At 52.4% G+C, this 24,871-nt stretch overlaps 3 protein-coding genes across 3 annotated transcripts; all 3 read right to left on the bottom strand.

Annotated features, from left to right (window-relative positions):
- Window positions 1–504: 504 nt before the first annotated feature.
- On the bottom strand, window positions 505–4,060 carry LOC136000631 (keratin, type II cytoskeletal cochleal-like). The gene is made up of 9 exons (XM_065654566.1): window positions 3,587–4,060; window positions 2,901–3,109; window positions 2,442–2,502; window positions 2,092–2,187; window positions 1,695–1,859; window positions 1,423–1,548; window positions 1,084–1,304; window positions 796–830; window positions 505–695 (listed from the first exon to the last, which is right to left on the bottom strand). Exons 1-9 carry the CDS (start codon window positions 4,058–4,060, stop codon window positions 505–507), a joined length of 1,578 nt encoding a protein of 525 aa, XP_065510638.1.
- Window positions 4,061–8,912: 4,852 nt separating this feature from the next.
- LOC136000629 (keratin, type II cytoskeletal 5-like) lies at window positions 8,913–12,540 on the bottom strand. The gene is made up of 9 exons (XM_065654564.1): window positions 12,049–12,540; window positions 11,468–11,682; window positions 11,133–11,193; window positions 10,941–11,036; window positions 10,511–10,675; window positions 10,130–10,255; window positions 9,522–9,742; window positions 9,223–9,257; window positions 8,913–9,118 (listed from the first exon to the last, which is right to left on the bottom strand). The coding sequence occupies exons 1-9, from the start codon at window positions 12,538–12,540 to the stop codon at window positions 8,913–8,915; spliced, it is 1,617 nt and encodes a 538-aa protein (XP_065510636.1).
- Window positions 12,541–15,565: 3,025 nt separating this feature from the next.
- Window positions 15,566–20,032, bottom strand: LOC136000630 (keratin, type II cytoskeletal 75-like). The gene is made up of 9 exons (XM_065654565.1): window positions 19,482–20,032; window positions 18,255–18,469; window positions 17,661–17,721; window positions 17,364–17,459; window positions 16,975–17,139; window positions 16,632–16,757; window positions 16,170–16,390; window positions 15,870–15,901; window positions 15,566–15,762 (listed from the first exon to the last, which is right to left on the bottom strand). Exons 1-9 carry the CDS (start codon window positions 19,941–19,943, stop codon window positions 15,566–15,568), a joined length of 1,575 nt encoding a protein of 524 aa, XP_065510637.1. The 5' UTR covers window positions 19,944–20,032.
- Window positions 20,033–24,871: the final 4,839 nt, after the last annotated feature.

Genomic DNA, 24,871 nt, shown 5'->3' with positions numbered 1-24,871 from the left:
CAAATAATCAATGAAATCGATGCCACGGGCAGAGAAACTGCAAGGTTGGCAATTTGGGTGATGGTCATGCCAGGGGTGTATGTGTAATGTAAAAGGCTGACAAAACAAGGTTGATCCAGGGCAGGCGCTGCTAAGACAACTGGGCTGGATAAAGCTCTAATGAAAATATTCTTAGGTAGAAGGTGCCCTCTCGCACACTTCATTTTAATCCTTGAATCTGTAGGAGAGGAAAGACCAGGGAATGGCACTAAAGGCAACTTGTTTGAACTGCGCAGTTAGAGTGATGAGGGGGATTTTAGCCCTTCTCACTCCTGGATTCCCTAGCAGAAATAGCAGAACCTTTGACCATAGAAAAGCCCTTTCTTCTGTTCATATCCACACATGTGGAAAATGGGCGTGAAGCTTGGGGCAGCACATGCTCCAGCTCCAGCCTGGCCGTTGCTGTGTGCTGGTAGAAAAGCGCGTGCGTTGCTTTGTTTCCAGCCTTGTTTTATCTGCAGCTCCTTACGCGGTGCTCCTGACAGACTTGCTCGTGGACGGCACCTTCCCGAGGGAGCTCCTGCTGCCCCTGCCGTCCCCACAGCTCCCCGCCGTGACCCCCGTGATGCTCCAGCACGGGGTTCTGTTGGGGGACACGTGGGCACTTGGAAAGCCGGGCTCTGGGTGGGTGAGACCTCCCTGCGAGCGGCAAACGGCCGCGAAAAGCAGAGTAAAGCCGAGTGTCAGCTTGGGGAGTTTCCCGGAGAAAAGGCAGCAGGTGCCTGAGTTTAGTAGAAGGTGACCGCTCCAACTTACGGATGCCAACGGGGAAGCTGCCTTCTGCACAGAGCCTGTGGAGAATGGGAAAAGGTTGCACATAATCAGTCTGTCCTCAAATGCAAAGCCCTTTAGCCTCAAATGGGAGCTCGTCTCCTGCTGTTTGGAGGCTGTTTGGGTGGGTTTGCGCTGGTGGAGGTCAGTTAGGACTGACGGGAGGAATTGATCCGCATCAGGACTGGCAGCTCCAAAACAGCGCTGCCCGGTTGGTTGTTCTTTCACCACGTGCATCTACAGCAGCTTGTGCAGCCCTGGGCTGTCACCCACCTGCTCTCCTCGCCCTCCAGCAGCTTCTTATAGGTGACGATCTCGATGTCCAGGGCCAGCCTGATGTTGGTGAGCTCCTGGTAGTCGCGCAGCTGCTGGGTGAGCTCCGCCTTGCTCTGCTGCAGGGCTGTCTCCAGCTCGGCCAGCTTGTGCTTTGCATCCTCGACGGCCGTTTCCCCACGCCGCTCAGCGTCGGCCACGGCGTCCTCCAGCCTGCAGCGCTGCGAGAAGCGAGACATGGTCAGTCTTAGCTGTCTCTTGCTGTCCTCAAGCGTGATGTTTTATCGAGAGATGGGTTTAAAGCGTGGTTGTGAAACAGCCAGCCCCGGCTGTGCTCACCTGGTCCTTGGCACCGCGGAGGTCTCTGCTCAGTGCCTGGACTCTCCGTGTCAGCTTGGCGATCTTGGCTTTTGTCTCCTGCAGGCTGGCGGCGTTTCTGCCTGCAGTCACTCGCAGCTCCTCAAACTAAAAAAAGCCCAAAAGACACCACTGCATATCCCAAACCCACACAATCGGAGCACATCAGGAGAGTGGGGGAGCATTTCTCTGGGTCTGAAGTTGGTTTGAAGGGAGAAACTGCACCAACGCCTCCCTGTGCCAGGTTTTCTCACCTTGCTTTCGTACCAGGCCTGCGCTTCTGCCCGGCTCCTGCGGGCAATGTCCTCGTACTGAGCCCTGACGTCTGCAGTGATGCCGCCCAGGTCGAGATCTCGACTGTTGTCCATCTGCACCACCACTGAAGTCTCCGAGATGTTCGCCCGCAGCTGCCGGGTTTCCTGGTGAGGACACAGGGTTGAGCTGGTCAGAGATGCTGGTCCGGCCCCGAGCTGCTGTGACCCACGCTGTGCAGCTTTGTCCCGCTTTGTAGGGACCGAGCAGAGATGAAAACACCACAAGCGGTGACTGCTGCCCTGTGTCACCCCCTCTTCCCCCATCCTCTGGGACCAGCAGCTTCAAAATCCAGCTGGGAAGTGAAATGATGGCTGGAGCACCAGGGAGGCTTCTTACCTCTTCATAGAACGTTCTCAGGAATCCAACCTCTTCTTTCAGGCTTTCCAGCTTGGCCTCCAGCTCCGCTTTGTTTAAGAAAAAACAGTCCGCGTCCTGGAGACGCGTTGGGGATGGAAGGAGGAAGTTTGTTAGCAAGAGCAGACACGGGGCTCCCCTTGGGGTGAGGGACTTTCGGTGCCGTGACCGCGCGCCAGCTCCCAATTACGCAGCTGCTACTGATCTGAGTTCAAGCAAACCCAAGCAGCAACTCCTGCTCGTACTTGTTTTGTGTGCTGCTTTGGGGAAATAAATCACCGCGTGCACCCCGAAGACCTGAACCCAGAGAGTTCAAACAGCCCCTTGCTCACCTTCTTCAGGGCAATAAACTCGCTCTCGGTGCGTGGCCGCTGGCTGCGTTCGTCCTTGTACCTGCGTGGGAAAATGAGAGATTTTTGTTGGAGTTCAGCACAATTACATCTTTGTTTGGGTTTCTTTCAAGAAGTGAAACTCCTCATATATTTGCAGAGAGGTTTCTGCGTCTTTATGTATTTGCAGCGGAACTGTTTTCATTGGACCTGTGTGACAGCAAATAGCTGCCGAACGTTTCAAAATGAATCAGGAAGGAGAGAAAGAGAACTTGGAAGAGGGACACCCTCTGTTTCCTCCGTCTCTGTTAATGTTATATCCTGAAACCCTGGTAGATCTCTCCATCTACCTACTAGTTCTCTGGGAGCCATATGCTACCACGAAAAGTTCATGGTCTCTGCCTTTTTACAAATCTCGAACATTTTGAGCCCCGTGCTCCCGTTTCTCTGTTTTTTACTTACATTTTCTTGTTGTTTTCCAAAACCTGCTGTGCTGCTTTCAGGTCCGTCTCTAACTGGGCTCTGTCGCACCCCAGCGCTTCCAGCTGCTTCTTCAGGTGCCCGATAAACACCTCGAGCACGGGCACAACGCTGTTCCTGGGGGGTTTCTGACCCTGCAGAAAGCTCCACTTGGTCTCCAGGACCTTGTTCTGCTGTTCCAGTAGTCGAACCTGAATCCCAGAAAGGAAAATGGGAAACAAGATGAGGGTTAAGAGAGAGCCAGTGTCCGTGCGACAGCGGTGAAATGCATGTTCCTGTTCTTGCTACGTGTGAACACAGCATTTCCTACTCCAACCTGCTCGGGCGTGTAGGCTGTTGCTGGGCCACCTGTGTCAAAATGCACAAAAAACTAATCACTTCCAGAAATGAGAGATTTGCCGTAAATTTGGGATGTGCAGAGAGGAGCGGGAAGGATCTAGAAGGCTGATGAAACTGGTTTTAGCTTGTTCCTGACCTGCGCTCAGGCCTAGAGATCAGAGCAATAGTTCCTGCGCACTGAAGTGGCTCATAAACCGTGGCGCTCAACTGGCACTTTATGTGAGTTGCCCTCAATGTCTAAACCGAGTTGTCCTACAAGGATTCCATGCTGGGCTCCTCAGCTGGACCCCAGCGCCTGCAGCTGGGGCTGGGGAGGGTTCTCAGCTCACCTTGTCGATGAAAGAAGCGAATTTGTTGTTGAGGGTCTTGATCTGCTCCTTCTCTTGGTGCTTCACTGCCTGCACGTTGGCATTGAGTTGCAGGCAGAGCGGTTGGAGCAGCTGCTCGTTGATGGTGATGGGCGCGATGGTGCGTGGCCTGGACGGCCCCCCAGCCCTGTAGCCGAAGCCAGCGCCTCTGCAGCCGAGCCCCGTGCCGGCCGCACCGAAGCCGTATCCGTGTCTCGGAGGAGAACAGCTCCCAGCAGCTCCCGTGGGCATGGAGCGTGCTGAGCCGTCCAGACTCCTGCTGCTGGAGCAGCCCACGCCGCGGTAGCCCACGGCACCGCCGCGGTAGCCCACGGCACCGCCCCGGTGACACGAGGCAGCGCTGGAACTGCGGCGATTCCGGGGAAGAGCTACAGAGGAAGAGCCGAAATTCCCGCCAGTGCGGCCGGAGCCGACGCTGCGGGAGCAGCGGGACATGGTGGTGGTGGGAGAGGGATGGTGCCGGCAACGTGCTGGGAGCGGGTTCGGGGTGCAGCTCCCTCTGACCGCACTGCAGCACCTTCTTCCTTTTATTTGCCTGGAAAACAGGGCGAGGCTGCGTGGAACTTCCACAAAATGAATGTGATGCAAAGGATGCGAACTGCTTAGCATATGCCGTGCTCACCACCAGAGACAGCGGCAGCTCCTCTGCCCCAGAAAGGTCTGAAGAATGCAGTTAAGTCAGAAGGGTCATGTTTGGGTCTTGCGTAACAGCAACAAAAATTAGGGGAGCTGCGTGGGTGAATTTTCAGGAGACACCCTAAAAATTGTGTGTTCCCTTTTTATAGGTTGCGTGAAGTGGAACTGAGACTTTGGAAATGTAAACTGCTTTTCTATGCAAGGAGATATTTATGTTTTGCTGGTACCTCAGCTTGCAAGTAAGAGCCATGGAGGAGGGTGTGATTCAACCTGCTGTTTGATACAAACCAGCAGTAACAAGCGTGGATTTCCTGAGAATGAATGAACCAAGTCTTGCAGGCAGGTTAGTGGGAAATGACCAAGTTTTGTTGGTTCTGTCCATAAAAAAACCAATGCATTTTAATGCCAGTGGGGCCAAATCTCTTGCTCAAGGGGATTTCTGTGCAGATTGCTGATGTGTTTTCCATCATGGTATGATGATTTATTTGGGGGGAATTGCCGATGAGTTGAAATCGAAACCGATGCTTGGCACGCAGTAGCTTTTGCAGACACCCTTGTTAGCCAGATCCTCCGCAAAGCGGCGTCTCCTCCTCCCCGTCCCTCGGCGCGGAGGTTGTTTCCCACCGGTTCGGGGCAGGGCCGGGCTGGTCCGTCGCCCTCCCCGCGGCGTCGGCGCCGCTCACGCGTGTGTCCCCGTTCCTGGAAGGCCAGCGCTGGTGCTGGGCCCGCGGTGCTGTGTGGGAGGGCGGCGTGTTTCGTAGGGGCAGGGTAGGAGTTTCAAACGAATGATTTGGGTTTGTTTACAGCGTTTCTTTCCTCTTCCCTGTTCGGTGGTTGGTTGCAATTGCAAAGCAAAATTATAGCTTTGCTGGAGGGATCTGGGAACTCTTGGATGCTTCGGCTCCAGGGCTCGCAAACATCCTTCGAGCAATGGGACGTGGGAAGATCTGGCCTTAATCTGGTGACTCTCCTCAAGCTTCGTGTGTCAGAGCACGTTGCTCCAGACCATAGTTGTATTTTCTGGCTCTCTGGCTGCATCTCTTCTCTCCACATTGTCACCCTAGGAAGCGCATTCCGCTCTTGATGAGACAGTGGACACCACATGCAGCTGTTTAGCACTTCTGGGCTGAAATCCGAGGACAGGGGTTGCAGAAAGCTGCAAAAGGAGAGGGGGGCAGCGGATGAAGCTGCAACAGGGAAAGGCAGCTGAGTGTGGTGTTGAACTGATGCAAAAAATATGTTTTGAGCAGCCTTGGATGCGTGTGGAAGCATGAACAAGTCCTGGTCAAGGGCTTTTGCTCAGTCCCCTCAATTAACTCATGTGTGAATAGGTACCCAGGCGTTTCGGCTGGACTGACAAAGGTGGCGGTGGCCGAGCCTTTGGCTTGACAAGCCCTGAGGCTACACAAGAGATCATCTTTATCCATACGAGGTCTTCCATTTGGGGGAAAACCAAAGTGCCTGAGTGTGTGAGGAGCTTTTGACTTCGTCAGGCGTTTGGGTCCATAAATGCTGGAAAGTGCTTTGGCAAGCGTCACCTTTTAGGACACGGGGTCTCGGTGGCATTCACTGCAATTACAGAGGTGACGGCTCCTTGGGGCGGCTGCGGAGGGTGGTGGGGGGTTTATGTGTGTGACTATGAGTATTTCTTCCTCACAAGCGTCCTGCAGGATCGTACCTGCACCCACCTGCTCTCTTCTCCACCAGCAGCTCCCTGCAGGTTGTGATCTCCGTGTCCAGGGCCCGTCTAACATTCGTGAGCTCCTGGTGCTCATGGACCACATTCTGCTTCACCTTTTGCAGGGAAACCCCCAGCTCAGGGAGTTTGCGCTCAGCGTCCTTGACAACGGCGTGCTCCTCAGCCTCAGCGATGCCTCTTCTGTTTGCATCTCTGCAGGTGAGAAGTTTTCATTACTGCTGCTTATTTGCATGTGCTTTGAATAGTTCCGAGCTCTTGAATCTGCCTGTGTGCAGGTGGGCCTGGGTGGGAGTAAATAGAGGAGGGCTGTAGAAGTGGCAGAGCATGTACTGGAGTGAGGACAAGGTGTGTGCGACCCCGATCTCATCTGGTACCGGGGGGACCAAGACTCACCTGAATTTTGGATGAAATTTTCTTCTGCAACGAGAACGAGCTGCTGCCAAGAGCTGACATGCTGGCACACCTGGGTGTTTCTGCTTCAAGGAGCGATGACTCCACCTTTGCTAAGTGCTTTGCCCAGCTTGGCACTGCGGGATGAAAAGGCTTATTTGCATTCAAATGCCTTTTGCCTTTAAAAAGTGTGTCCCTTCTTTGTTGTTGGCGCCTTCTTCAGCAGCACCAAGTTATTCTCTGCAGTCGTGTGCTTGTTGATCTCGTTGATCTCCTCTTTGTTCGTGTTGGGAAGGGGAGATGAAGGTGCCGTGGCAGCTTCTGTACCATGGCCCACCCGTCCTCCCCGCATTCATTGCAGGGTGCTCGTGGAGACACTAAAGAGTTGCTTCCCAGGGGCGTTTGCCACCGATCTTTGGAGGAAACAACAAAAACAGCTGCCCTACAACACACGTCTGTCCTTGCTAGGTCAGCGTATGGATTATACATAGTGTTATTATATATAGATCTCACCGATTGTGATAGAAAGACAGCCCCCCGGGGCTGGGCGGGGGGCGGAGGCGTCAAGGAGAGCGCGGGCCCTCATTAGAGGCACGTTCCATCCTCCAGCAGCTCCGGCTGCGAACGGAGCCTTGTGCTGGGTTTCTCAGGCCGGGAGGGCTGGGTGGAGCCGCGCCGAGCTCGCCGCCACCACGCCTGGCTTAGGACAGCCGGGACCTGCCGCCGGCTCCTGCCGTGGCTTTGGGACAGCTGGGGACAGACAGGGATGAGCAGGGACAACGGCTTGGGCAAGGGAAGCCCGCGGTTGGGATGAGCAGCAGCGCACGGTCCTGCTCCTGGGAAAGGCTGAAAAGCAGCGCCAGCCGTGGAGCGATGCCCAGCTCCAATGGAACGATTAAACAGGGCAGATGAAAGGCAGGAGTTCAAAGGCAGGAGTCCGTGCAGCTAATAAAACATCGGCCTTTCATGGGGGAAGATTTCTTCACATCAGGAGTATCCAACCCTGAAAATCATTTCCATTAAGTCCCAGCCTGTATATAGATTTGTGGGTCTCTAAGCTCTTAGCCACATAGAAGGGGAAAATTAATTTGGCATATGTCTGATTTCTAATTGCAGTTGCCGTATGGATTAGTATTTGACTCAGAAGAGTGAAGCATTAGGAAGAAGACTATGGGATCTGCAAAGTTTAAAATAAATGAAGGTAAGAAGAACAAATTCCGAGGAGATGGGGCCAGAAGCAGCAACGTGCCTTGGGCGGGTGTAGGCATCGTTGCCACAGTGCAACGTGATGCTCCCTGCCCAGCAATGTGTGTGATGTCATTGACCTTTTGCCCAAAAATCCCCCGGTCTGGAGCCAGAAGGAATATTTGCCGCTTTATGTCAGATGCAGATTTTTCTTCTGTTGAACGTTTCTTTTCTAAGGCACAGAGAACCACAAAAGAAGTCTCGAAGGCGAGTGTGGGTGATGATTTCTCTGCCCCAAGGCAGCCCTTTCTGTTCCGAGCTGTGCGGGGGCTGGAGGCTCTGCCGGTGGAGGTGGCAGGAGGTGGCAGACACAGCGTCTCCCAGGACAGCCAGAGCAGAGGGGTTTTGGCAGCGCGCGCGCGCGTGTCCTTGTTTTGAATTGCAGCCTGCGCTCAGCTCTTGTTTTTCTGGTTCCAGATCGACAATTTAAGCTCTCTACTTATTCTCATCCATTAAGCGCTGCATCCCTCGTGGGCACGGTAGCAGACACTAGTGCTTCATAGATGTTTTTCGAGAGTGGATGAGAGAGGGAACACCAGCTCCTAACAGCCTGAGAGTGAGGAGCTGAGCTGAACGGGCCCTTCCTTCCCCTCAGGGGCTTCATCTGCCTCACAGCCTGGGTCCAAGGACGTTATTCTTCCCAAAGAGGTTGAGTTTGGGGGTTTAAAGGGCCTTTTCCATTTCTAATTATGGCAGTGACGGCATTTTATTAGTCTCTGCACCTAGTGCATGTACAGAACAGCGTGAGCTGAAATTCTTGCTTTCTTGAGAAAAAGCTGGATTTATTTCCTTAAATGATTCGTCACGTAAAACCTCGAAATATTACAGGGGTTTGGGCATGAAAACGCTGAGGTGCTGTAACGCAGAAATTAAGACAGAGGGTGTTTTCTCTAGTGCCTACTAGGAAGAGTAGATATTTTCCCATCCTGTGGAAGATGCTGATGCTAAAATACCTTGTCTCACACAAATGTGAATGGAACATCCAGCTGTTCCTGTTGCATATGAGGTGTCCGGGGGTGCAGAGGAAGGAAAGATCTCAACTCGTGTGTGTCTGATTCATGATCACCTTCAGCTCTACTCTGCTATGCCAGCCACTCCTAGAAATTGGAATTAAAAGGAGGATGCGACAGAATTAACTCCATGTGCCTTTATTAGGTAAACACTGGGAAATGAGGATTTCGGAGGGAACAAACAGGAGCATGAGATGTTTTATATAAATAAGGACAGACAGCTCTGACTTCCACATCTTGTGCGAGTAACAGGGTGAGGATTGCACACAACACACGCGGAAACTCGGCACGGTGCTGATGTCCGGCTTTAATAGCATCGCTTGCTTGAAGAGGTGGTGGAGACGTATTTAACGCTGGAACTGCTGCCACCGACCACGCACGACCTGGCGGCGCCTTGTCCGCTGCCGGAGCTGGTTCCTGCAGCACAGATTCCACCCCCAACGCCGCTGCCGCCTCCGAAGTTCAGACAGTTCCCACCTCCGTAACCGGCTCCTGCGGCCGTTCTGGTCACAGCTGCAGGAGAAAACACCCTCTGCAGAGGCGGCCACAGGCAGTGGGCTCTGAGCCTCAGGGAGATACATGGACAGGTCGCCATAGGCTCTTTAAAAGTTACTTACAGATATTCACTGCACTGGCAGCTTCTCCAGAGAGCCTGTTAGGGAGCAAAATGGCACAGTAAGAATTCAAGGAGAACTCGTGCACAGGAGCTGGTTGAAAAGGCAGGAGAATTTCCTTGGAATGTTGTTAGTGGCAAGTTTGCACAAAAGGTGAATTTCCCAATTATCTCATCTTCGTGGGCAATCGCTTGCCTTTAAACAGGATTCAGAATGTGGGAAGCCCAGGGGTCTCTTCTAAACCTGCCAAGGGTCTGCGACTCCGTCGCAGCTCTGGAAACGGGGATGGGAGATGCCCCCACCTGCTCTCCTCGCCCTCCAGCAGCTTCCTGTAGGTCGCGATCTCGATGTCCAGGGCCAGCTTGACGTTCATGAGCTCCTGGTACTCGCGCAGCTGCCGGGCCAGGTCGGCCTTGGCCTGTTGCAGGGCTGTCTCCAGCTCGGCCAGCTTGGCCCTGGCGTCCTTTACAGCCACCTCCCCGCGCTGCTCGGCTTCGGCGATGGCCGTCTCCAAACTGGAGCACTGGGGGGAAAATAGCGGTTACATTCCCGATCTAGCGCACGGACCACTTCTGCGTACCCTGAGGTTGCGATGCCTGATCTACATGAGAAGAATTTGGGTTGTCTCTAGGCAGGATCTTAACGATCGTTGAATTGATCCACGTCCTGGGCCAGGTCACAGCCTGGATTTAATCGAACTCCACACCTCTTAATATCTCCTTAGGTTTACTAATATTGCGTTAAGTTACTGTTAGTGATGTTACTGCACTGAGATAAGTGCTGTGCTGTTCATTCCTGATCCAGCAGAACTCCCTGAGACGCCTTTATTTTTATTCCCTGGAGCTGGCTGAACACCCCAGAGGTCAGACCACCCTCAGAGTTTTGTCTTGGGTGTTACGCTGCCCTTTACCTGTTTCTTCACGCTGTCGATTTCGCACCGCAGGCGCTGGACGTGGCGGTTGAGCTCGGAGATCTCCTGCTTGGTGTTGCGGAGGTCGTCCCCGTGCCTGCCCGCCGCAGCCTGCAGCTCCTCGTACTGTCACGGAGAGAGAAACCATCGGCCGAGGGAAAAAACATCGGGTTTAGAGCCAGGCAGAACGGGGGGACGTGGGCGTTTGCATTCAGAAACATGCATTTATTCTCAACCCAAAACTGGCACTTCCAAACTTCCCAGGATGATTAAATCCGGAGATATCCTGGGTTATAAAAATCACAGTGGGACCCACTCTCCCTTGGGGATTTAGGGCAGGGAATGTGGGTTTCCCGTTGCAAAGCCTTCCCGGGCGCTCACCCTGGACTGGTACCAGGCCTCGGCCTCGGCGCGGCTGCGGTTGGCGATGTCCTCGTACTGCGCCTTCACCTCCGCGATGATCCCGTCCAGGTCCAGGCTGCGGTTGTTGTCCATGGTCAGGACCACGGAGGTGTCGGAGATCTGGCTCTGCAGCTGCGACAGCTCCTGCAAAAGCAGCGGGTGGTTCGGTGAGTCCTGAGACACGAATGTTGCTCGGAGGAGGAAACGCCCCAAGTTAGAGGGTAAATCTGAGTGGATAAAGTGATTTTTTCCAAGGCAGTTTCAGGCAGGATTAAGATAGCAGGCGGAAAGGGAAAAGCATTGAATTTAGTGCAACAGAGTGGAAAATAATCAGTCCCGAGCATCTGAAGTGGGAAAGGAAGGCAAGGGCATTGGAAACGGGGAGGAGGATGTGAATGCTGGTTCTTACGGCTTCATAGAGGGCTCTGAGGAAATCTGTCTCCTCCATGAGCGAGTCCAGCCTGGCCTGCAGCTCCGTCTTGTTCGTGTAGGCAGCGTCCACCTCCTACAAGAGGAAGCACATCACAAAAGTGAGTAGTTTACAAGCAGAGGCAAAGCTGGCGAAGGTGTTTCTCGCTGTGCTCGCAGCGTGTGCACCCACCTTCTTCAGGACCACAAACTCGTTCTCGGCAGCTGTGTGCTTGTTGATCTCCTCTTCGTATCTGCAGAGTGGAAACGGACAGTCAGTCTAGGCTTGTACAAAATTATTGTGTATTTTCAGGACCAACTTCTTGTTTTTTTCTGTGTACAGTTGTGTACCTTGGTCTCTTAGCACTAGAATTTTCTCCCTGTGGCTTTCAGCCATGGGGAGGTGAGGCTGAATATGTCTCCTATTAAACTTAACCTGGGCCTTACTCAGAAGACGATATCAGCAAAAAGGGCTTATTGCCCTGTTTGATTGCACAGATGCAACGGGGTGCAGACGGACAGACTTACTTGTTCTTGAATTCCTCAGCAAGGCTCTGCACCTTGTTCAGCTCCGCTCCCAAGTTCTGCTTCTCCGTCAGCAAACTGTTCAGCTGCCTCCGGAGGTTGTTGATGTAGGTCTCAAAAAGGGGCTCGATGTTGTTCCCGACTGTTTTGTTCCCCTGTTCTTGCAGAAGGGCCCACTTGGTCTCCAGGACCTTGTTTTGTTGTTCAAGGAATCGGACCTGGATAGAGAAGGATGGTTCAGAAACAGGGATTTTAGGATGGTTTTCCTTAGAGAGGCAAAGTACAATCCTGCGAGGATTCTTTACACAAGCAAGTGTTGCACATCCGATATTAACGTTCGTACTCTGCAAACTCTGCTTCCTCACATCCTATGTCAGCATTTTCCCCCGTTGGCTGGTCTCATCTCAGCACTAATGTGAGGGATGAATGGGCTCAAAGCTGGAACCCCTCAGGTTTTATTCCCAACCTACTGATGCTGTAAATTACAAGACAAGAGCAGCAAAATTGCTGAGAAAGATGTAACTTCCCCTTCTTTGTGCTTTCCCACTAAGGAATCAACACAGCATAACCAAGAAATGTCTCACCTTGTCGATGAAAGAGGCAAATTTATTGTTGAGGGTTTGAATCTGCTCCTTCTCCTCCTTTCGGATACTCTGGATGGTGGGGTCAATCTCCAGGTTGAGAGGTTTCAGCAGGCTCTGGTTTATGGAGACTTCTTGGATGCCCCCGGCAGGGACAGCAGGGAATCCAGGGCCACCCATGGCACCACCAAACCCGAAGGCACCACCAGCTGCAGTGCCAAAACCACAGGACACCCCAGCGCCAGCACCTAAAGCTGCAGGTCCGTAGAAGCCACCACCTCTTCCAGCCACCGAGATCCTTCTGCATCCACCGAGACTGTAGAGGCTCCTGCTTCCAAAACCTCCGGCAAACCTCCCGTACCCAGCGGTGCTGCAGGTTGCACCTTGCGACGCGGACTGTACGCAGAAGCTGGTGCTGCCAGCGTTCGGGATGAAGGCAGAAGCGGCGCTGAAGCCAGTTTTGCTCTGGTTCCTCGCGGCGCACTGGCGAGACATGGCAGCCGATGGGAGCAGAGGGAGAGCGGCAGAAAGAATAAAGCAACGGGCGAAGCAGGAGGTGAAGTTGTGCTCCCCCAGGCTGGGACCGGCCCTTTTATGCCTCCACGCGCTGGGGACGGGTCTGGTGCGCTGCTCATCTTACTGATTAACTGGGCTCGGCACACCCGCAGCAAAGCGGACGGTGAGTTCACCGTGAGCACCGATGAAGCACTCGCAAAGTGCAGGAGTTGCATTTTTTTTTTGCGACAGTCACGATCTGGCTGTTGAAATAATCTGAGAAAACACTAAATACTGCCTGCTCACCCCTTGCCCACTCCCTTCTTTCTCCTCTGCAAGTAGATGGTTCCCATGTTGGGCAAGCGCTGGCTCATCTCTGTTTCACAGATTAATCAATCCCCTGTTGCGTAAAGGCACGCTATTTCACGATGCAGCGGTCCGAGGGCTGAGAAATCTGTTCTTGCGGGTCTCTGTTTTCCTGCTGCTGTGGTTTGGAGTAAACCCCAGCGGGGCAGCAGCACCTCAGGCCCCAACTTGCCAGAAATTCTGGACTCTTGTTCTCATGCCCAAACAGGAGTCGTTTAAACCAGGACTGATAGAGAAGGGAGAAAGAGGTGATGGAGGGAAAGGCGCGGGGGTGATGGGGCTTTAGTGGAACTTTTAAACCACCAGCTGTCAAAAACCAGCTGCAGAGCAGAAGGGACATGGAAGGTAATTTTATGAATGGCATTTTCAGACCTTTCTGCAAGAAGCGTCTACGTTTCATTCTGGTTCAGACTGACAAGAGATGATGAAATATCAGAGTATGACCTGGGAGGGAGTTACCGCTGTCTGTGACGACACAAAACCTGAGCTGGCGATTTCTCACAGTGTCACCTTCGCAGATCTTTGAGCTGGTTCCTGACTCACGGGGTGACCTTGTCTCGACGCGGTGTGAACCCTGTTCCCAGGCAGCCCTCCCCACTTCTCTTGTTTTCCCCCCGAAATCTCTTACAAGAAACTCAGGGCTTGGGATCCAGCCTTGGGACATGGTTCACAGACAATTCCCTTTGCTCTCCATCCACACAGCACCAAGGCAAGTCCCACAGCGTGTTTCTCTGGTGAAGGTTACAGCGAGCAGCAGTTTTCAAGAGAGAGGAGCTTCTGTGGCTAAGCTATGCAAGTAAGCTCAGGCTTACGGCTAGGTCTGTCCTAAAGAACTCTGTAAAAACGTTACGGGTAGCAATTAGCAATCAGTTCCCTGCGTGCATTGCAAATCCAGGCCCCTGAGTGCAAGCACGTTCCGTTTCATCGTGCCCAAGGTTTTAATCTGGGCGGTGCTGGAATTAACGAGGGCCGTCCTCTGCCACCGAAATACAAGCCCCAGGTCATCGCCACGTCTGTTGAACTTGGCCGGCGGGGCTGGATGCAGGAGGTGACATCCGTGGTGACCCGGACAGCTGTGCATTGCTCACGTACAGAGACGCGAACCTTTGCCAGGGTGGTTTTCTGTATTGCGCTTAAAAAGCGATGCCCTGGGAGAGCAAATATTGTGGGCCCAGCCTTTCCCATGCCAGATGAAGGGCTTTGTAATCTCAGTTTTATGACCCAGGTGTTGACGCAATGGGTGGCATCTGTCTGACGTGCCTGTTGGCTGTGAATGTTACGTCCTCTTTGGTTGGAGAGTGTGTTTGGGCAGCGAAAATTCTGGGAAACTGCTGGTCTTGAAGGAAAACCTGAGCTCAGTGTGTCATCTGGGCACTACCAGTTCCCCTCTGTTCTCTACCCGTTACTTGAACTTCTTGAGATCCACAGGACGAGGGTTGGAACTTTTCTTCTGATCACACCCGTTGGTGAGATCTGTCGCTCCGGAGATTTCAGCCTGCTTTTCCTTCTCAATTAATTTCTCCTGATTAGTCAGAACCACATCTAAAATTGCTGCGCCTCCTGCTTTTTCTCCGCCTTCTCTAAACAAGGTCTTGTCTCCAACCTATTCTAGGATTGTGAACAAACATTGGATCTTGAAATCTTTTGTTTTCCAACAGGTATCCTATCCTTGGATGTTATTTATAGCTATTGGATGGGCAACATCGCATTCAACAGAGCACGTGAATGGACATGGACCTGATCCTCCACCCGCTGATGGTGAAGGAGACGGAACATCGGCATCAAGAGCCAAGATAAACCCCTAAACCCGCGTGGCCGGCGCTCAGAACAGAAGGGGAACGCTCCCAACCCGCTCAGGCTGCCATTCGCTGGGCTGGCACCGACGCTCAGGTGAGCCAGCCCGCGGTAAAAGGGGTTTGGAGATGGGCTGATACACCTGAACAAGTCGGGTGGTTGCTCTGACTCCCCCGGTAATTAGTTCCCTATTGTTAGAAGTTTATGCAGGTACATCACACGCTTGGCACTGCCCTTTGTACCCCCTGGGAGCCCAGGCTGTTGGATGCTGCGGAGTAAATGAATCTGAGACCTTTTCCCCTGCGCCCGGCTCCTGCCTTGGCGTGCCCCGTGTTTGGCTTCCGGGTGTTTTACAGTGGGGAGAACATGGAAATCGATGTTCAGAGCTCCCTTTGGAGCTGTGCTGTGCCCCTGTGTTTTGGCTGCCGCTGGAGAGATTCAGGAAATGGGAATGAGGAACAAAAATCTGCGCCTTTAACTGGGCAGGGTCCCAGGAAAAGTGCTTGTTATCTGCATTTGCATTTGTTGTTCCCCATCTTTAATTAAAAGGTCCATGCAATAGAATAAATTACATATGCATTTTTATTAGACAAACACCAGAAAGTGAAGAGAGACAAACAGTCATGGGACACGTTTTATATACAAAATCCGGCCAAAAAAATGCTGAGCTGTAACAAGCAAGTTGCAAATTTAAACCCATGGGACTCGTGTTCGGTAGCAGAGCCCTGTACAACACATGCCAGACAACACAGCGGAGAGAGAGTTCCTAACGTGAGGTGTGGGCGGCCCCCGTGCTGCTGACCCCAGCTCTGCTTTAGCGAAGGACCAGCACTAAGGTGTTTTCTGGCGAGTGTAAAGGAAACTTTTAGCTTCTGTAACTTCTTCTGGTGGAGGAGGTGGAGACGAACTTGACGCTGGAGCTGCTGCCGCCTGCCAGGGCAGTGCTGCCCACCCCAGGGCCACTGGCGCAGCTGAAGCTGTTCCCCATGGCGCACACTCCCCCTCCCATGCTGAGGTTGCTTCCTCCTCCGTAGCCCGTTCCCACCGTTGTCCTGGTCACAGCTGCAAGAAGGAGAAGGGAAAACTCTCAGTTTTGTGGGCATCGGCTTCTTGGTGCAGAGACACGCTAGTGCTTAAGTCAGGTAATTGCGTATAGTTTAGAGACTTACAGATATTCACTGGGACGCCGTCTCCAGCCAGCCTGTTAGGGGACAAACAAGGTAAGAGGGTAAGAAATCACAGCATGGTAGAATCATTGTCTGTTGATAGTGGAGGGGAAAACTAGGGTACATTTCCTTTGGGAGAAAAAGAAAAACTTGGTGTGATTCAGGGATGCTTTGTGCAATGTTCTGTCCTTTAGCTGGGACAATCTTCCCTCCCCCGTCCCCGATGCCCTGTTGCGCGTTTCCAAACTGCTGAGCGTTTCCAGTGCTTAAATCGGGGCTCGACGGGTTGTGTTTCCCACCCACCTGCACTCCTCGCCCTCCAGCAGCTTCCTGTAGGTCGCGATCTCGATGTCCAGGGCCAGCTTGACGTTCATGAGCTCCTGGTACTCGCGCAGCTGCCGGGCCAGGTCGGCCTTGGCCTGTTGCAGAGCATCCTCCAGCTCGGCCAGCTTGGCCTTGGCGTCCTTGAGCGCCAGCTCCCCGCGCTCCTCGGCGTCTGCGATGGCCGCTTTCAGGTTTGCACACTGTGGAAGAGAAACCACTGCTCAGATTCCCCACACAAGACCTAGATTTGTTCTTTGCCTGCCCTGAAACTACACGGTTTTATTCCAGCACCATCAGCGTAACCAGCGACAGTTCTGTTCTTGAGATAAAAAGGGTAAAACTGAGCAGAACTCGCATAACTTGCCTCTGATCTTTTTCCTTCCCCTCCCTTGCAAGTCTGGGGGTAGAACAGTTAAAAGTGGGGGTTTTGCTGCTTTTTACCTGTTTCTTCACGCTGTCGATTTCAGAGCGCAGGCGCTGGACATGGCGGTTGAGCTCGGAGATCTCCTGCTTGGTGTTGCGGAGGTCGTCCCCGTGCCTGCCCGCCGTAGCCTGCAGCTCCTCGTACTGTCACGGAGAGAGAAACCATCAGCCGAGGGAAAAATCCGTCGTTTTTGGAGTAACACAGGTGCCCGAGAGCACGGGGCCCTCTTAACCCAGCAGCTGGAGCGCTGCTGCGCAAGATGCAGCATTCGAGGAGGTTTTCTTGGAACAGTCGGTCTTGATCTGTTCAAGACAAGACATGAAGATAACAGCCCGGGAACCCCCCGCCCCGTTTCTTCACCTTGGTTTGGTACCAGGACTCCGCTTCGGCGCGGCTGCGGTTGGCGATGTCCTCATACTGCGCCTTCACCTCCGCGATGATCCCGTCCAGGTCCAGGTTGCGGTTGTTGTCCATGGTCAGGACCACGGAGGTGTCGGAGATCTGGGTCTGCATCTGCGACAGCTCCTGCAAAGCGCCCAGGGCCGGGGTGAGCTCACCCACCCGGGAGATGCCGTTTCATCCCCTCGGATGAACGTGCAGACCTGGGAGAGGCTGCAGATTGTTATCGCAGCAGCTCAGACACTTGGGAGAGCTCGAAAGGATTTAGCATCTCCCGGGGGAAGAAATTACAGGCTTTCCGAGAAAAGGAGGGAGGGGAGCTCTTAGCCGAGGGGGGTGGTTGTGCTCACCGCTTCGTAGAGGGCTCTCAGGAAATTAATTTCTTCAACCAGCGCATCCACCTTGGCTTGTAACTCCACCTTGTTCATATAGGCAGCATCTACATCCTGGAGGACGAGACATTTAGGGAATGTGTTTTAAATTCTTACTAGCAAGTCAGGAACGTGCAGATCTCTGCAATAACAGTCCGGGGAAGGAAGCATGGGGGAAAAAAAGCATTTGGCCTACAAATGGATGGAATTGTGCATGAACAGGAGATGAGACCTCTACAAATAATGCTCAGGTGTTACGCTGGAATTTGCTCTCACCTTCTTGAGTGTCACGAACTCGTTCTCTGCGACCGTGCGCCTGTTGATCTCGTCTTCGTACCTGATGGAGGGAGCCAGGAGGAGCATTTGTTTAGGCAGGTAACAGGCGGGGGTGATTTGAGTGTGCTGGAATGAACTTCCTTAAGAGCTTTTTGCATACAACGTTCTTTTCTCCTACAGAGCATCTGAATAAGAGACCATGAGCATGTTCCTAGGCTAAACTAGTTAAAACAAGTACATCAAAAAAATTGTATAGAATCTAGTCTTTTTTTTTGCTATTTCTAGCCATCAGTCATCCTCCCTGTGCCTGTCTTAGGCAAATTAAGTGTGCTGTCCTGAAACTCTCAGACCTACCGTGTAATTTTTTTTTCTCAGTAGGTAATTTAGTTAATAAGCCTTTGATCATATTCTAAATTATTCCCTAAATGTTTGTGCATTTGGAACTGTTACTCCGTTACCGTTTGTCTTGAGAAAACGTCACAACCTTCGCTGTCGGGAATTCTTGTGTTCCACACTCTCCCAGATCGCCCAGTTTGGCTTAAAGGTGTTGAGCGGAGAAAAGCTGCGCCCGGCCAGGTAAGGGCAATAACTTACTTCTTCTTGAAATCCTCCACCAGGTACTGGGTGTTGACCAGCTCTCCCTCCAGCCGCCCCTTGTCGCTCAGCAAACTGTTCAGCTGCACCCGCAGGTTGTTGATGTACGTCTCGAAAAGCGGCTCCAGGTTGTTCCTCACTGTTTTCAGCCCCTGCTCCTGCAGCAGGCTCCACTTGGTCTCCAGCACTTTGTTTTGTTGCTCGAGGAATCGGACCTGCAAGCAGAAATATCCTGAAAGTGTTTGGATAGGGCAGAGATTCTGGAGAGCTTTCCTTGCGAACGGGGGATCTCACTCCTAGCTGAGGTGGGGAACTTCTCTTTCCAGCTGGTTTTTGCAGCCAAATTCTCACCTGGTACAAGAAAACAAATTGCTATTTGGCTGCAGGGACCCTGCTCAGTACTGCAAACAAACTCTGGAATGACCACGGATTTTCTTGCATGATGTTTCCCCTTCATTGCTTTGCTAAATCAAGACAAGGTACCTGCATTTTGTGAGGAGCGCCTGCAAAATCAGATAAGGAGCAGAACAGGGTTTGCACTTTACTCTTGTTTTTCCAGTAAAAAAATATAGTAAAATGCCATTTCTCCTTTCCTTCAGTACAGCTCCCCCACCCCACAAAATCCCCCAGATAGTGTAGCATTTTCCTTGAAATCAGAGGAGCTGCTCAACTAGAACAGAAATCGAGCAGATGCTCTCGTGCATCTAATTAACAAGGCAATGAAGTGGGCGGACAGTGTCGGATCGGATTTTGCCATTTTGAACTAACAGTCCGAACGTGCTGGTGCTGCTGCAGCGAGAACTTTAAATGCCTTGGAGGAAAATTCAGGGAATGAGCAGCTTACATCTCCCTACTGCCTATTCACGGGATTCCTTTCTGCGTTGCTTGCATCTCACTTTAACCATCTAAAAAACTGTTCTCAGGGCTCGGTGGAGAGGGCCCAGCATCTCCAGAGGGATGGGATGGCCATCCAGAGCTTTCTTTCTCCACTGCCTGTGAAACGTCAAGCAGCAAAGGAGGAGAACCTCGAATACCGGATGATTAATTCATAGCAACCGCTACGCAGCAGGTACCGTTCCCTGGAATTTCCGGGGACTGAGCATCTTCCAGTCTCATTCCTCGCTTCTTTTCCTCCTTGAGTGGCTTCTGTGCTCAGAAAGCAGCTAAAAAAAGAGTCCCTGACAAAAAAAAATCAGGATAAGATATTTAGGGAAGCTCATGTCTCACCTTGTCAATGAAGGAGGCAAATTTGTTGTTGAGGGTTTTGATTTGTTCCTTTTCCTCCTTTCGGATCCTTTGGATGTTGGGGTCGATCTCCAGGTTGAGGGGTTTCAGAAGGCTCTGGTTGATGGACACTTCTTGGATGCCCCCGGCTGGGAATCCGGGGCCGCCAAACGCACCGTAGCCAAAGCCACCGCCATACACGCTGCCAGCGCCGCCACCAAAACCTCCGTAGAAGCTGCCGCCCCTTCCGGCCACCGAGATCCTCTTGCATCCCCCGACGTTGTAGAGGCTTCTGCTTCCAAAGCCACCGCCGACCCTGGCGAAGCCGCTGCCGGCGTTGCAGCTGCCGACGCGGGTGACGGAGCGGGAGCTGAAGCTGGTGCGGCAGGTGTTGGGGACGATGGCCGAGGCGGCGCTGAAGCCGCTTCTCCCCCTCTGGATCCTGACGGTGGACTGGCGAGACATGGCTGGGCTCTTCGGGGCCGGGCTGGATGCTGCAGCGGGAACAGAGGAGCAGGGGCGCTGGCCTGGAGCGAGGAGGAGGATGGAGCGAGGAGAGGTGAACCTGTGCTCTGCACGGGCTCCCCAGAGCCCTTTTATGCATTTGTGAGACTGGGATGGGTTTGATGAGGTTGGATCATCTTTCTGATTAATTAAGCTTGGCATGTCCAACAGCATTCTGGAGGGTGAACTCACTCCGCACACACGCCCTGCCGAAATAATATAGCCAGGTTCTGAGCAACAGGGCTATTGTTTGGGAATAACTGTCGCCCTGTGCCGCCTTTGGAGCCAGGCAGACTCTGGGCAAAGCGCTGGAAAGCGGCCGTGAGTCACCTGGGCACGGGAGGAAAACACCGTTCGCAGCGCCCGCCACTCGGCACCGGGGAAACTTCATCCCTCGGGATTGGTTTTGCCCCTTTTCTGTTCACTTTAACGAGTTACAGGGTTGTAGGGAAGGAATCTCTGTTGGGCAGAGCCGTGTTTTACAGCGAGCCCTGCATTGAATTGTTTTATCCTGGTTTTTTGTGATAGATACTGCGTGCTTCCCTCTATCCCACACAATATACCTGCAGAAATAGCTCTACTTCCATCCCTAGATAAGCTCAGCTCCCTGAGCTGATTTTTTCTGAAAATCCTGCTTCTGCAGACTTAATTCTTCCATCCCTAAATATATATATATATATATATATATGAATTAAAATGAAATGTTTTGACAAGGTCTTGTATTCACCTGTGGATTTTGACAGCTGCCATTGAGCTCTATCACAAATAGTTGTGCTAATAACTCAGCTTTGAGGATTTGGACGTCTATATTTTAGCAGGATGGAAACAAACAAACAAACAAAATAAACTAGGAAAAGAGGAAGCAAGGTTGTGGGAATGGGAGCTGCTCTGAAAGCAGTGGCTCCGTGGAAGCGGGCGCTCCGGGGCTGTTCCCCCTCTCCGTTTGTAAACACCATGTCGTTCCCAGCGATGGAATCAGCTCTGTCGGCGCCGCACGTCCAGAGGGGCGATCCTGCCCGGATCCCCCGGCAGACACAGGATCCAGCTGCAGGTACCGGCGCAGCCCTTTGCTTTGCGTTTAGCGCGGCAGGTAGTTTGAGTAACAACTCAAATAGAAAAATATGAAAAAGAATTCCTTTTTCAGGACAACAAGTGTTTCCAGCCCTCATTGTGCTTTGGGTTGTTCAGGAAAAGATGATTCATACCTGATTTATTTACCCAAGAGAGTAAACTTGCAGACGCAACCCCCCAAACAGCTTCCCCAGGTTGTCTGCGAGCGGCTGCTGGCTGCGCTACGGGAATAACGCGATATTGAGGAATATTGAGGGCTCTTGTGCTTCCATCTCCCCCGTCTTGCAAGGTGGTCGGGTAAGGAAACCCCCAGAAATTCTTTGCGTCCCCTTGTTTCCCCAGCACCTTGCTTTCAGCATTTGCGATTGAGTTTCTGAACAAGAAGGGTGAGGTGGGGGGGCAGGTGGTGTATAAATAGCAATTGTTACTTTATTTTGGTGGCATTTTAAGGGCTGAATCCTGCAGGTTTTGCGCTCGTGGGAGCTGGCAGTGAAGGGATTGCAACCAGCACGTCTGCGCCTGAAAGGCAGCGGGTTATTGATCACCCTGAGGGTTTTCCCCACCAATCGACAGGTGTCACGACTCGATTTCCCCCCACATAATGTGCTGGGTGTATATTACAGGTGCAAGTCTCGGAGAGAAAAACATTCGAAGGGTGATGCAAGGTGCCAGCTTTCTGAAGTTCCTGCAGCTCCCTGGGCAGTTGCTCTCTGGGGCGCTCTCCGTCTCACAGAACCGATTTTGCGAACGCTTTCCGGTGTTCCCGTGCTCAGAGCGATCCCCTCCCCGCCGCAGATCCCCCGGCGCGGTGGGCGGGCGGAGAAGCCCCTGCAGATGGTTTCCCAGCTCCAGCGTGGGCAGAGCTGACTCAGGTGTGCTGAAACCCACCCTCGCTTACTAACAGCGTGATGCGTCAGTACTTTCCTTTTCCCCCTCAGGCTCCTTTTTTACATATGAAACTTGTCTTTTTTGGCTAAAGAATACGCCAACCGCGTTGGAGTCCATTGTTAATAATAGTAATAACACAGCTCCTCCAACCAAGTGAAAAGAAATTAATTTCTTTCCATTTCACATTTGCACTAGGGTGGAGGTGATGCGGTTGTCACTCATCTGGAAGGAATTTGAGAGGTAATTACCAAAGGCAGGACTGTGAGCACCAGGAGCTGTAGCTACAGGTTTGGGGTATGGGGTGCCGGGGGGGCCCCGGCTCTGTTGGTGCAACACGGGGTTTCCAGGGAGCTCCTGGGGAGTGTCCCCCCTGCACCCTGCAGCTCCAGACATGTCACGGGTTTCGCTGCTCTGCTGCAGATAACTTGCTCCGATACGGACTTTTCCTCCTTCACCAGTCGCTCGGTAGTTTTTCCTCCAAATCAAAAAAAGGAGCCGTTTGGGCAGGTCCCACCGGGGCAGAGTCCGTCTGCGAGGTCAGACAGGTTCCAAAAGGCTTTTTCTTCCCTTGCCCTCGTCGTTTCTTCCTCCCAGGCTGAGCAGAGGGATGCCCGACCCAGAGGCAGGAGATCCTTTTACACCCTGTTGTAACCTAGGAGTAAAATCTTGGCTGGGTTTGCTCCTGACATCATGCTGATGTCAAGGTAATAACTCGGAGAGCAGGAAAGTGAGTTCTGGCTCTGTCAGGAGCAACTCCAGCCCCTTTAGCGAGCAGTTGGAAGCATTTTCTGTGCACGCAGCCAGCGAGCAGGGGACAGACCGGGAAGCCCTTGTCGGGTGCTGCGTGCCATTTCTCAGACAAGGCTGGAATTTTCACAAGTGCCTCTTACATGTTCTGTTTGCAAAAAAGTACATTTATTTGTAAAATAGGAGCGTGTCTTACTAACTTGGGTCGGTTCACCTGTGCTACCTAATCTCAGCTTAATTATCAGCAAAGTCAAGGCTGTAATTTAGGTTAATTGCTTAAATTAAAGCCTTTGGGTTAAACTTGGGCTGCTAACCTAAATTCAAGCCCTACTCATTTTGACCATAATTTACTATTTCATCCCAAGTTAATGAAGTCCCACTGGTCACCCCGAGCTTTTTCCACGGGGGAACCGCAGGACTCGGAGCATCGCGGGGACCTCAGGGACGTCCCGGGCGGGCGCCGGGTGCTGGAATCTCGGTTCCCCCAGGGGTGAACTGGGGGGATTCCCCGGAGCCCCCATGACGGGCGCTGCAGCCCCTGGAGCCGTTGCCAGCAGTATCTGCGGGCCGGGCAGCTCTGGCTGCCAGATGCCTTTGAAGTGGAGCTGTGACCTGCTTTCTCCAGATAATTGTTTTCTGGGCCAGCGCGGAGGCACCGCTGCAGCCCAGGCTTTTGGAATAACTTCAGCTTCGTTATTGCCGTTGGTGCCAGATGTTTTATGCGGAGCAGGGAGGTCTTGTTTCCCCTGTTGCATCTTGAAAGAGCCTCTGGCTTTAGGTGAGTATGAGCTGATACGTCCTTTATCCTATTTTATATGTAGCGTTGTACCCAAAGAAGCCTAAATACCCCAAATTGCGTTGTAATGCTTTGTCTTTAATCCCCGAATAGGGCTGCTGGGGCTGTGACCTCCACCGAGCTCACGTGGAGAGCAACGATCTTTCAACACGCAGGGTTATCGCAGCAGCGCTGCAGCATCTCCTCCTTTCTCGTGGCCCCAGGGTGCGTCTTTCCTCCCGATAAAGAAAATCCAGCCCTGGAAGCGGCGATGCTGGAAGGTCCCAGTATTTCAGGTGACTCTGTGGCTGCTCGTGTCACGTCCCCCAGCTCCATCCCGCTCCCTCTGCCGGTTTCCTGGCAAAGAGCCGGAGCGGGAAGTTTAATTTCTCCCTGTTGACACCAATGGGATGTGCACAGCACCGTGCTTGGAGTCAGTAAGATAAACAAGGATTATTCACCTGTCCTGGGGAGTGCGTCCAGTCACGCTGCAGCGATTTTGCGAGCCCTCGTGTTTATTTACGAGGTGCTGCACGGCACGCGAGCCCCGAGGCCCCGCCGCCGTCCCCATCCCAGCCGCTCTGGGCAGCGCGATGTCGCTGCCCTGCTTAAATAGCAAAGGTTGGACCAAACAGATGGCAGCTGGGAATATTGTTCTGCTGCTGGTTTTGCTGCATCCCGGGTTACCCTCCCTGCAGCTATTTTGTGTCTCATTTCATTTGCAGGCCGCGTAAACCATTTGCAAATTAAAACAAAATAATTTTCTTTGAAGAAAATTCTGCTTTTGAGTCAAAAAGCTGCAAAATTTTGTTTGGGAAATGTGGAGGGAAGGTGCTTCGGCATTTCAGAGACATGATCATTCCCATACGAAATGCTGAAATTAAATGGTCGGTTTAGAAAAATACTTCACCTAATGTTTAAGTTCCCAGCTAAAATCACTGCTTGAGTTTGACTTGAATAAGTGAGTTTTTCAGCTCTCTGCAAATCCGAAGGAGAAGAGCTGTCAGGGTGGGCTCTTCAAACACTTCCCGTGGAAACAGAAGAGACCAAGAGCTACTCACGGCTTTTTGGTTTTGCTTTTGCAGGATCCTGAGATCGCAGAAGGACCCGACAGCAATGCCCAGGTACCGTGGGGGTGGCTGGTTGGTGGTGGCCTCTGTTTGCAGCTGATGGCGCAGCAACCTGTTGTGTCCGCTTCTGTAAAAAACAAAACCCAAGCTGTTTATTTTTCACAATTTCAATAATTAGAAATATATATATAGTTTGGCAACAACAACCTAGCTGGGATGCCTTTGCAAGCTTCACCCTATTTCCTTAAAACAGTCCAAGAAACATGGTCAGATGCTTGAAAACTGACGCAAACTGTTGAACGGATGGAGCCCAACCCATTCACCCTTCACAAACGCTC

The sequence above is a fragment of the Caloenas nicobarica genome, chromosome 33, assembly GCF_036013445.1.
Source record: "Caloenas nicobarica isolate bCalNic1 chromosome 33, bCalNic1.hap1, whole genome shotgun sequence".
Classification (NCBI taxonomy): Eukaryota; Metazoa; Chordata; class Aves; order Columbiformes; family Columbidae; genus Caloenas; species Caloenas nicobarica.
Note: the sequence above shows the minus strand (reverse complement) of the source record. Positions and strands in the feature narration are given on the sequence as shown.

What these genes read in the sequence shown, in the direction of transcription:
- LOC136000629 (XM_065654564.1), bottom strand. Translation starts at nt 12,540, where the DNA reads ATGTCTCGCCAGTGCGCCGCGAGGAACCAGAGCAAAACTGGCTTCAGC. An exon ending in AGGCCTGGTACCAGTCCAGG is followed by an intron (nt 10,256 to 10,510) that starts GTGAGCGCCCGG and finishes TCTCCGTGACAG; the next exon opens with TACGAGGAGCTGCAGGCTGC. An exon ending in TCGACAGCGTGAAGAAACAG is followed by an intron (nt 9,743 to 10,129) that starts GTAAAGGGCAGC and finishes TTTTCCCCCCAG; the next exon opens with TGCTCCAGTTTGGAGACGGC.
- LOC136000631 (XM_065654566.1), bottom strand. Translation starts at nt 4,060, where the DNA reads ATGTCCCGCTGCTCCCGCAGCGTCGGCTCCGGCCGCACTGGCGGGAAT. An exon ending in AGTTTATTGCCCTGAAGAAG is followed by an intron (nt 2,188 to 2,441) that starts GTGAGCAAGGGG and finishes ACGCGTCTCCAG; the next exon opens with GACGCGGACTGTTTTTTCTT. An exon ending in CTGGAGGGCGAGGAGAGCAG is followed by an intron (nt 831 to 1,083) that starts GTGGGTGACAGC and finishes CATTCTCCACAG; the next exon opens with GCTCTGTGCAGAAGGCAGCT.
- LOC136000630 (XM_065654565.1), bottom strand. Translation starts at nt 19,943, where the DNA reads ATGTCTCGCCAGTCCACCGTCAGGATCCAGAGGGGGAGAAGCGGCTTC. An exon ending in CTGGAGGGCGAGGAGTGCAG is followed by an intron (nt 15,902 to 16,169) that starts GTGGGTGGGAAA and finishes GTCCCCTAACAG; the next exon opens with GCTGGCTGGAGACGGCGTCC. An exon ending in CGGCGTCCCAGTGAATATCT is followed by an intron (nt 15,763 to 15,869) that starts GTAAGTCTCTAA and finishes TCCTTCTTGCAG; the next exon opens with CTGTGACCAGGACAACGGTG.